At 44.7% G+C, this 11884-nt stretch overlaps 2 protein-coding genes across 2 annotated transcripts; one reads left to right on the top strand and one right to left on the bottom strand.

The window, feature by feature from the left end:
• Positions 1–603: 603 nt before the first annotated feature.
• On the top strand, positions 604–1599 carry LOC116997735 (olfactory receptor 8J2-like). The gene has a single exon (XM_033062813.1). It carries the CDS (start codon positions 604–606, stop codon positions 1597–1599), a length of 996 nt encoding a protein of 331 aa, XP_032918704.1.
• Positions 1600–9431: 7832 nt separating this feature from the next.
• LOC116998366 (olfactory receptor 1440-like) lies at positions 9432–10358 on the bottom strand. The gene has a single exon (XM_033063922.1). The coding sequence runs from the start codon at positions 10356–10358 to the stop codon at positions 9432–9434; it is 927 nt and encodes a 308-aa protein (XP_032919813.1).
• Positions 10359–11884: the final 1526 nt, after the last annotated feature.

The following is an 11884-nucleotide window of genomic DNA, read 5'->3' as shown; positions in this document are numbered from 1 at the left end:
TTCCAAGTCAGTTTTATCTTAATTCCCACAGTTTTTGGATGTTTCAGCCTGTTGGAGTTCAGAAAGGCATAAAAAATTAATTTATCCATGTGATTTTTATCCAGTGTGGGTGATATATAATATAACAGTTTGATGGACTGGATTAATAATTAAAAGGCAAGTAAAAATGTCCTTAATGTAGTGTAATCTAGGATTTCACTGGCACAGGGACTTTCTTCCTCTCCAGGTTTACATTATCTCCAATGAGATTCCTCCAGGGCGTCTTCTGAAACAAATTTCTTTCAAACCAAAAGTGAGTAAACATCTGATTTTTTTTCTTCATTCTTAATTAACATGTGCCAGAATAAATCCATAATCGTAGGTATCCAAGCACAGAAAAGCAAATTTGCCATTTGTGTTTCTTCAAGCTATGTGTTCTTTTCTAGGTACCTCAGTTGAGAATAAAAAAGTATAGCATTTATGTTTGGAAAATATGTAGAATATACCAAAGTAGGGCAATTAAAATGGTGATTGATCGGAGTAAAATATGATCCAAAAGCAAAACTCTGGGTTTTGCCATTTTGATATATTTCTTCCCTTCGCCTCAGCAGGTAACACCTGGCCATGGGAGGAAACTACACACAGCCCAGATTCATCCTCCTGGGAATTACAGACACTCCCTGGATGCAAGCCCCTCTTTTTGGGCTCTTTCTGCTGATTTACATTGTCACTTTGGCAGGCAACATCGGGCTGATGCTCTTGGTTTGGGCGGCTCCCAGCCTCCACACCCCCATGTACTTCTTCCTCGCCCACTTTTCCCTGGCCGACGTCTGCTATTCCACTGTCACCTCTCCCAAAATGCTCACGGACCTGTTATTTGGGGACAAAACCATTTCCTGGGCCGGCTGCGTGGCACAGTTCCACCTCTTCGCTCTCTTTGTCACGGCCGAGTGTCACCTGCTGGCGGCCATGGCCTACGACCGGCACGTGGCCATCTGCCACCCCCTCAGGTACGCGCAGGCCGTGTCCCCCCGGGCCTGCTGGCACATGGTGGCCTGGTCCTACCTCGTGGCCTCCCTCAGCGCCCTCCTCTACACTGGCTGCACCTTCGGGGGCTCCTTCTGCGGGCGCCGCCACGTCGACCACTTCTTCTGCGACGCCAGCCCCGTGCTGAGGCTGGCGTGCTCCGACACCCGCGGCTGCGAGCTTGCCATCTTCGCCCTGGCCACCTCCAACGGGCTGGGCACCGGCGGGGCCATCCTGCTCTCCTACGCCCGCATCCTGCACGCCGTCCTGGGGATGCGCTCGGTGCCCAGCAGGGCCAGAGCTTTCCGCACCTGTGCCGCCCACCTGGCGTCCGTGTCCGTGTTCTACGGCACCCTGTTCTTCATGTACCTGCAGCCGGCGTCCCGGCATGGCAGTCGGGACAAGGTGGCCTCTGTCTTCTACACTGTGGTCAGCCCCATGCTCAACCCTTTCATCTACAGCCTGAGGAACAAGGAGGTGAAGGTAGCGCTGGGGAGGTGCAGGAGGAGGGTGTTAGACCTCTGCCGGCATCAGAGAGCTGCAGCTCGTGGCATCAGGGAATCCTGGAATGCTTTGGGTTGGAAGGGACCTTAAAATCATCTGGTCCTACACTCCATGGGCAGGGACACCTTCCACTGGACCAGGCAGCTCCAAACCCCTTCCAACCTGGAACTCTTCCAGGGATGGGGCAGCCACAGCTTCTCTGGGCAGCCTCCCCACCCTCACAGACAAAAACTTCTTCCCAGAATCACATCTAAACCTACTCTCAGCTTAAAGCCATTCCCTGTTGTCCTTCCACTTGTGGAAGCAAACTGTTCCCTTAAAGCAAGAATAAAAAAATTAATCTAAAATAATTGGATTTCCCCTTGATCCTTACAATTTTATATAGGTTCTTCCACAGCTTCTCACAAAACTCAATTCAATATTTATCCTGGAGAAAGAGACCCCAAAGTCACACATTCCTTGAAAGGAAACAGGAGTGGGACCCTCAAACTTGAATTTCCTTATGTCCTTTATGTCAAAAGAAATCACCCAAAATTATTCCATAGTATTGCTCCAATCATTCCTCTCTTTCTCTCGGGAAGCATAAATCACAACTTTATTGATTTATAACTTATTTTTCAATTATTAATATGTAATTTTCTTGCAAGATTATTGTCTTTATCCGTAAACTCCAATAAAATTCCTCATAACTATCAGAGTCAAGTTGCTTGGGTGGAAGAGAGCATTTGGGAAGGATAAGAGTATTTTTAAATTTGATTGGTAAAAAAATAAGATTAAAGGCTTTAAAAATGCATTTTTTTCCTGTGTTAGAAGGATAAAAAGCTGATGTGAGTAAGGACCTCAAGACACACCTTGGAATATGAAGGGGAGGGTAAGTGTCCAAATGCCAAAACACAGCATGAAAATCTAACAAGTGTTCCACCCAAAATTTAAGCACATGTATGGTTTTTAAGGTGAAAGAATTCTTAGCACCTGATCTGTGCAGAGTTGGGAATTGTTTATGTCTGGAAAAGGCCCTAAAAAACCCCCAAACCAACAGTTCTCCAAATCATGGCTCAATAAAAAAGTGACAGGGATGGCCACAGCACTGGGGGGAGACCTGCAATCCTTCATCTTTTCCAGGCAGGCATTTCTAATGGAAAAAACCTCCAACTTTCTGATCACCCTAACTAATTCCAAAGGATATTTGTTGTTTTTGAGGGCAAACTGAGTATAATTATAATCCTGCGACTTTCTTTCACAATTCAGGTGGTCTGAAAAAGCTCAGCAGACACTTCCTCATCTCCAAACACAACATTTTGGTTGTCCCTCACCTGTTAACACCTTTGGGGGTGGGATGAGTTCAGGCTCTGCAGAGGGATAAGCCTTGGCTGTGGCAGGGAAAGGCGGAAGCAGAAAACTTTTCCCTTCAGTGTTGTGTTGTGTAGATGTTGTGTTCTGAGGAGTTACATGAGAATTCACTTCCATTTGAAAGGTGAATGGAAGGTGAGCAGTGTCCTCATTCTCTGGGAATAAACAGCAGGAGAAGAGATGTTTTAGGTCTAGGGGAAAGTGGGAAAGGTGAATTTGGACCTGGATGAAGAAGTTGGAATTGATATCATTAAATGATAAAGGGCTTGGCAAGACAAAGATTTTTGATATCAAAGTTGGGTGGGAAGGAACTTCAAAGCTCATCCCATTCCAACCTCCTGCCATGGGCAGGGACACTTTCCACTAGACCAAGCCCTGTCCAACCTGGCCTTGGTCACTTCCAGGAACAGAGCAGCCACAGCTTCTCCAGGCAATATGTGCTAGGGCCTCAGCACCCTCCCAGGGAAGAAGGATTTCTTTCCCATACCCAGTGTAAACCCACTCTCCTTCAGTTCAAGATTTTCAGGTTTAAATGAAGAATTGAGAAAAGCCCACCAGCAGGTCTGAGCTCCAGGGTCCCCAGCACCGTACAGGTGCTCACAGCTATTTCCACCACAAGGGATGCTGATCTCATTTCCAGAGCAAGAAGTGATCCTGGGAGACCAACCACCTTTCAAGGGATCACCAGCTTAACAAGATCTTCTGGGCTTCAACAAGAAAGTTTCTTAATAATCATCATGGAACTTTTAAGAGGGCTTCTCAACAACTTCTTTCATTCTTCTTAACAAGCCATGAGAGACTAATTCGCGAAGCAAAACAAGGAAGAAACTTTCTTCCTTATTAAAGACAAACTGAACTTCTCCAGCTGCTTTGTTTGTCAGATCCAGGCCCTGGAGCCAAAAATCTGGAGGGTCAATGTGTTGGCATGGACTGTGTGAAGAGACTTTAAAGCTCATCCAGTGCCAAGGGCAGGGATACCTTCCACTATCCCAAGGCTGCTCCAAGCCTCATCCAACCTGGCCTTGGACACTTCCAGGGATGGGGCAGCCACAGTTGCCCTGGATTCCTGTGCTAGAGTCTCACCACCCTCACAGGGAAGGACTCCTTCCCCATATCCAACCTAAGTGTTGTCAGTGCAAGCCATTCCCTCTCATCCTGCCACTCCAGGCCTTGCTCAGAATCCCTCTGCAGGACTCCAGGAGCCCCTTTAGGTTCTGGAAGGGGCTGTCAAGTCTCTCCTCTACTGACTGAGCTCAGACTTGGGTTAGTGCTGGCCTTGGCAGAGCTGGATTAACAGTTGGGCTCCATAATCTTAGAGGGCTTTTCCAACCTAAATGATTCTGGTATTCTGTAACTGTTTCTACCCCATGTTTGCTCCTGGTCAGCATTCCTGCCTCTCCTTCTGTGCTCAGTTTCACTGTAGTTCCCACAGTTGTTTTTCCTTCCTCTGTGGGTCATGGTTTATTTAGAGGGGAAAGCACACAATTGCCCCAAAGTAAGCAAAACCAATTTAGCAATGGAAACAAAAATATGAACAAAATGCCAGGAAAGGGAGCAGTGGCTTTAATTCTACCATGATCTATAGGAGATGAGGACTCTGTTCTTTGAGCAAGCTTGGGTCTTGGGTTGGGTCACTGCCCGCCCTGTGGTGGGCACAGGAAATTCCCCTTGGAATGGATGACTTTGGAAGCAGCTCCTTCAGCAGGAGACTTGCACTGGTAATTAAACACCATCAGTTTCAGGAAGTGCAATGGAAGCCTGAGGGTTTATGTCCCACTTCTTTACATGTATATATGCACAATTATATATGTATAAATTTATATGTATAAAAATCTTAATATATATATGTATATGAAGAAAGTTTGTTTATAGAATTTCTTTATGTATTTTTCCATAAAGTGATATAACTTTAAATATATACAAATTTGTCCTTGAAATATGTAATTGGCTTCTTGGCATCACAGGGAAGTAAAAAGAACTGGTATAAGAAATGGAGAATCAGGGTTTGGGAAATAGCCTGGGATTTAGAGAAGTTCTGCAACTGCTAATTGGGAAGAAGGGAGAACACTTTAGAAACTCTCCTGCTGCATTTTATTTTTATATAATCTGGGACATCGCCATGTCTAACAACCCAGAGTCACATCCAGGTATCAGAAAGAGTCACAATCAGGTTTATAACAGAAAAGAGAAAAATTTATTTTTTTTACATCCTGAAAGAAGAAAACTGTCACAAGTAGCTGTAATCAGAATACATTAAGAGTCCCCGGTCTTCAAGCTCTACAAGTGGTCAAGAAGGGCTTGAATCCCTGAAATTAGAATATCACGAGGCAGCAAACACAAAAAAGGAAATGCTATTTTTCAGCTCCCCATCAGTGTCCAGAGCCCAGCCTTCACCTCCTGGTTCCTCAGGCTGTAGATGAAGGGGTTCAGCATGGGTACCATGGACGAGAGGGATCCGTGCTGTTTTCTGCACAAACATGTTATAAATGCCTGTGTTTTTATCAGCAAACACAGCCTGGACGTGCAGGACTGCAGAATTTACTGTTTGGTTCAAAATACATTTTAAAGTAGTCAAAGTTCACTACCGAGTTTGTCTTTATTGGTTTTGGTCTGGCTTAGTCACTGATTGGTTTTGATAAATCACTTTGCACAGTGGAAGGTTTATTGCACCTCCCAAGAAGTTAAGAGGGTTGTTACTAATCATATTCAAAGCTGACTTTAGAATATGAATTTGAAAAACAAACCGAAAACAACAAAAACCACCCAAAAAACAACCCCAAACCCTATTGATTTGGAAGATCCAAAGAAGACAAAGCACTGGTGAGAGATCAGGACGTCCTTAAAATTTTCTTTAGGAGGGTCAGAACAAATAAAAATAAAACAAATTTCTTCCCTTCCTTCCCGTGAAACTGAAATTCAAGTTCAAATAGGAAATTTAGTGTATTAAAAAAACCTTTAAATACAGTGATACTTGTCTCATTCCTGTGAGAAGTGTGGAGAAAGAAAAGGGCTTTAAAAGTCTGGAGGCCCCAAAAATGCTGTGGTGCCATGATGAATTGGGAGATTAATTAAGATAATACAGTTCAAATAAATAGAAAAAAAAATGTAATTTGGGAAATAATCCAGGTAATACTGCTATTAAGTGATTGATCTTCAAGGCCAGGTTGGACAGGGCTTGGAACAACCTGGGCTAGTGCAAGGTGTCCCTGCCCATGGATCACCACTGGAGGATCCCTTCCAACTCAAATTCCATGACAAATTCTGGGTTTCACCTCAGAGACCCTGAGCCTGAATGATTATTTGTTGCGAGAACAGGTTCCCATCTCAAACCCTCTCCTTGCAACAGATCAACTCCTTGCAGCCTTATTATGGGTAAAACTCATCTATTTCCTCACATCTCAGGGCCCTTTTTCCTTAATCAGGTTTAATCTCCCAGATCAAAATTTCCAGGGAGAAATAAACCCAGATTTCTCCCAGTATTAGTGTGGAATACAGGAGTAATTTAATTTAATAATAATCAATGATATTAATATTATTAATTAATAATAATAATAATAATTACTAATAATAATAATAAATAATTTAATTCTCACAAAGAGCATCAAAACTTGAGCAAAATCCTGCTGTTTGTAGTCTTCATTCACAGGAACACCAAGGGGTTTGTCACTGCCCAGCCCTGGAGGAGGAAATTTCCCTTGGAAATGCATGACTCAGAAAGTAGTTCCTTAAGGAGGAGACCTGTACTGGTAAATAAACACAATTAGGTAAAATCAACTCAATTAGTTTCAGGAAGTGAAATGGCAGCTTGAGGATTTATTTCCCACTATATAAATACATAATTAAATATATGAACATTTAAATACATACATAAAGTTAATAAAGAGGTTTATTTTATATATATAGTTATAATTACTAAACACATATTTTCCTAATATACAATTTTGTTTTATAAATTATATATAATTTTATATCTTGAATTTTTGTATATATTTATATTTTATATATATTGAAATTTACCTCTTGGAATATATAAGTAATTTCCTGGGATCACAGGTAATATAAAATAACTGGTGTAAAAAATTGAGATTCAGGGATTGAGAGACAGCCCAGAGTTTAGAGAAGTGTTGCAATTGCTAATTGGAATGAAAGGAAAACTCTACAGGAACTCTCCTGCAGCAATTTATTTTTACCTTTTCTGGTGCTAATGAATTTAAGACTTTCTGGCTCAAATTGACCCTTCATTAATTTGCCCAGTGTGTGCCTCCTAATTCTGCTGATATAAGGAATATTTATCCAAGATTTTAGGAATTAAGGTTCAGATGTACTGGAGTACATGTTTTGCCATCAGGAAGGACCTTTGCAATTTCCTGGAGTTATTTGTCATTATATTCCATATCAACCTCCATGGAGAGGCTCCTGCTTCTGCAAACACTTGGGAAGGACAATTTTCCCCACCCAGCAAAAAATTGTCTCAAAACCACTTAAAATGTCACCCTCTCTGATTAATAAGAAACTCACAAGTCCTTGAGCTGAAGTCCACAAGCTCAATTGGTCTGGCCAAAATCAGGAAGTTTTCATTTCCATCCTCTAACACGGCTGTAATATTTAAATATACCCCATCCCCACACGACCAATTACCACAGGGTCTCAGGCACCTGAACACAGAATGAGCCTTCCCCAGAGGCCCTGGGATCCATCCCGAGGTTTCTCCCTGGAGTTTTAGGGATGGGATGCCCACAGCACATCAGAATTGAAGCCTGCAGAGCCTGAGCAAGGCCATTTGTGAACGCAACACCGTCAAGAGGAAACGCCAAAACAAGGATTTTTGCTAAAGGCTTGAATTTGAAATATTTTTATTTTTTCTCTAATTCTGTATTTCTCTTCTCCCCTGCCCCCACCCTCCCAAAGCAGCTTTCCTTCCCTGTCCTCCAGCTCTAGCCAGAGGTTCATTGCAGGAAGTCACCTGAGTGGCTGCTAATGCTTTTCTCCAGCTGCTGGTGATGCCCTTGCACCCAGCAGGTATCCATGGCTCATGCCCATCTTGGTGGCCACCACAACCTCCACAGCTGCTCTCCTGTCCCAGTGTCTGGGACAATTATTCCCACTGGGCAATGCTCAGCATTTTCCCTTCTCCAAGCTTTTCTGGTTCCCATCTACCCATTTTTGACAGGAGAGCTCATTTTCAAAAGCCTTTTTGCAATGTGTGCTTCAGAATGGGTTCATGAGACTCACAGCTAGACCAGCTAGAGGATCCTGTAATGGCAGGGGTTGGAAGGGACCTTACTTGAATGGTTTCTCAAACTATTATTCAAATACTGAATTTTTCTTCAAATATTTTTGTATTGCCAAATAATGGTTGTAAGGCCCTGGAGCAAAAAGAGTTGCTCTGGGGCTTATGTTTTAAATGCCTTAATGTTTTATTATGAATTAATAATTGTAAGGGGGGTTTATGTGTTTTATTTAAAACATTGAAAATAATCTTTAGTCCTATTTAAAGAAAAAATGCACAATCTTTTCTGCACCTAAATTAAGCAATGTCCTAAGGGTGGCAGGGAAGAGCAGAAAAATAGGAGAACAGCAGGAGTTACATAAGGAGTAACCAGCTCATGGTCCTGATCACAGAGTCATGGAATTGGTTAGGCTGGAAAAATCCTCTAGGATCATCAAATCCACCCCTTCCCACAGCAGTGGCAAGGTCACCACTAATCCATGTCCCCAAGTGCCACATACACATGGCTTTTAAATCCCTCCAGGGATGGAGACTCCACCACTGCCCTGGGCAGCTGATCCAGGGCTGGACAGCCCTTTCCATGGAAGAATTTTCCCTCTATCCAACCTAAACCTCCCCTGGTACAACTTGAGGATGTTGTCTCCACATCTGTGGACATGTGAGTTGAGGACCTTTGGGGTCCCTGCCATGGGGGCTCAGCACAGCTGATAAAAGAGGAACAGGAGCATAAACAGCTCAGGGGGATTGATCCAGGCAGCCAGACTAAATAACCAGGGAATCATTGGCAAGATTTGGGAACAAAAGGTTCAGCTGAGTGACCCTGAGTGCCTGTGGGTTTTGTGTCATCAATGCATCAGCAAACTACTTTATCCTGCCTTGATTTAATCCAACTGGGCGGTTTCTCCTCCATGCCAAGTTATTCCATGGCTCTAGGAGAGGTCCATCACTCTGGATTTCTCCATGGACCTGGCACAGGGTGAGATAATGCACTGACTGGAGGGTCTGGGGTTTTTTCACATGCAATGCTTGTGCACCAAAACATTAACACCAAATATGTTGCAGTATTCTGGAATGGTTTGGGTTGGAAGTACCCTCAAAGCTCATTCAGTTCCAACTTCCTGCAGTGGGCAGCGACACCTTCCACCAGACCAGGTTGCTCCAAGCCTCATCCAAACACCCAAACTGGAATGAAATTGCTATTTTCAGCTGATAGTGAATCAGCCAGCACATCATCCAAATCAAAGAGCAGAAGGCCCCAAAAATGTCTAACATTTTTCACACAAATCCCAGGGTATCACCCACATCTCCATTGTATCTGGCCACAAAGCTAAAACATCCAAGCTCATTTTATTTTCCTGAGTCTCTTCCAAGCCTCCTTCACCTCCTGGTTCCTCAGGCTGTAGATCAGGGGGTTCAGCATGGGGGTCACCACGGTGTAGAACACAGTAGCCCATTTATCTACTCCCCTGGAGGAGTCTGACCTGGGGATTAAGTACACAAAAATCAACGCCCCATAGAAGGTGCTGACAGTGGTGAGGTGGGAGGCACAGGTGGAGAAGGCTTTGCGCTTGCCCTCGGCTGAGCTGATGCTTAGGATGGTGGAGATGATGGCCACATAGGACACCAGGACCACCAGGATGGTGGGAACACCCAGCAAGCACGAAGCAGTCCTCAGGATGATGAGGCTGAGGGTGGTGTCAGAGGTGGAGAGTGAGATGAGCAGGGAGATGTCACAGAAGAACAGATCGATGGCGCTGGAGCCGCAGAACAACAAGCTGGACATGCCAATGGCTTGTCCCACGCCGTTGGCCAGCCCCAGCAGGTAGGATCCAGTCACCAGGCGGGAGGAGCGCTCTGGGGACATCACAAGGGGGTAAAGCAGGGGGTGACAAACAGCCACGTATCGGTCATAGGCCATCGTAGCCAGCAGGAAGCACTCAGTGATCAGAAACAGGTCAACGGTGAACACCTGAGCCATGCACCAGGCATAGGCCATCCCCTTCTTCCCCAGCAAAACCCCAACCAGCACCCTGGGGGTGATAATGCTGGAAGTGCAGAGGTTCACAAAAGCCAGGTTGCCCAGGAAATAATACATGGGGGAGTGGAGCAGGGGGCTGACTCTGATCAAGGTGATCATCCCCAGGTTCTCCAGGATGGTGACAAGGAAGGTGAGCAGGAATAGCAGGAAGAGAGTGACCTGAGTTGCAGGTTCCTCAGGGAATCCTGCCAAGCTGAACTCAGTTGCTTGGGTGCAATTGCTTCCTGGCATTTCTTCAAAGTGTGCTGTCCGTGTGAACTCCTTGCTGGAGGTTTCTTCCAGCTGGAAAACCATGTTTGCAGTGGGATCTGCTTGGAGACAATCCTACAAGATCTAAAACAAGAGTCTAGGCACACATTGATTAGACAGTGCTGGGTGGAAATCATGGCATGGATAGGGAGAAGCCACAGAAGTTACACAACCCTGAAGAGCTTTACCTTGCTGCTGCCTTTAATCCCCTGTGTGTGTTCAGTCTGGGACTTTGAAATCATCCAGCACAACCTGAAACACGGAGAAATTCAATAAAAGCTGTAAAAGCACAGAATTAATCTTTGTGTTTGCATCTGCCAAACACCTACTTTGTCTGTCTTCTCCATGGAATCCTGGAAGGGTTTGGGTTGGAAGGGACCTTGAGGACCATCTCATTGCACCCTGTGCCATGGGCAGGGACACCTTCCTCTAGACCAGATTGTTCCAAGCCCCATTCAGCATGGTTTTGAATGTTTCCAGAGAACAGGCATCTAAAACTTCCTGACTATGAAGTTTCCCCTCCCTTCTGATGCACTGGTTGGGCTCTAAAAGATTTTCCCAGCTCTTTACCCTGCTCCTGCAGTCCTCAAACAAAAACATGCAATACCTGAGCAATCTCCTCCTGAAAATATTTATTCTGGCAGAAAAAAAAATTAAAATCACCTTTTGGACACGTCTTATATCAGCAATAGTAAGATCCATAAGTGTTCCTTACAGGCAGGCTGCCAGTCCTCATCCAGGAGCCCTTTGTGGTCAGTGAGAAGTACCCAGAGCAAGTGTCCCAGTGGGGTGTCCTCACCACACACCTGCTGCACATCACCTGGATTTGGTGTTAAACACAGAGTATGATGAGGAACTGGAACACAGGAGCCTCCAAGTAGGAGCTGGGATTAAGACTGAAGCTGTTTCTTCTTTGCAAGAGAAAACAGGAGGTGGGTGGCTCAGACAAGGCACTGTCCTTGGTCCTGGTTCTCCACGATGATCCCCCCCTACATCTCTGTGCTCTCCCTGCTTCCCTCCTGATGCTCTTCAAGGTGGATAATAAGATGCTTTGTAGGTGGATTTAAAAATGTACCACCATAAGCAAAGGCCTTTTCCCATGTAGTTTGGGGATTTAGAGGCTCTTGGAGCCTTAGGAGAATGACAAAGCCCAAAGCAGGTTGTTATCTCTTCTATGAGCTCCTGAGTTTGGAGGTGATTACACAGAGGAGATTATCTCACCTTGAATAAATCACAGAGCTCTGGGGACTCCACAGAGCTACCACAGTGCAAAACCTCATCTGTTGTGTCCAATTTTTGAGCATTTCAGAGATTTTTCAGCTCTACAAATGCCATGTTTGGTCTTATCACACCAAAGAGCTGACAAGGACCTCACTGGTAGGCCATAATCCCATGGGAGCCAGCATCCATCAGCAGTTCCAGTCACCAGAGATGATGAAACATCTTCCTACCCATTCCAAATTCCTTAGACCCAAACCACAGCTTACCTGTCCCATCCCTGGAAGCAT

Source organism: Catharus ustulatus, chromosome 6 (genome assembly GCF_009819885.2).
Source record: "Catharus ustulatus isolate bCatUst1 chromosome 6, bCatUst1.pri.v2, whole genome shotgun sequence".
Classification (NCBI taxonomy): domain Eukaryota; kingdom Metazoa; phylum Chordata; class Aves; order Passeriformes; family Turdidae; genus Catharus; species Catharus ustulatus.
This window is presented reverse-complemented; position numbering and strand designations above follow the sequence as displayed.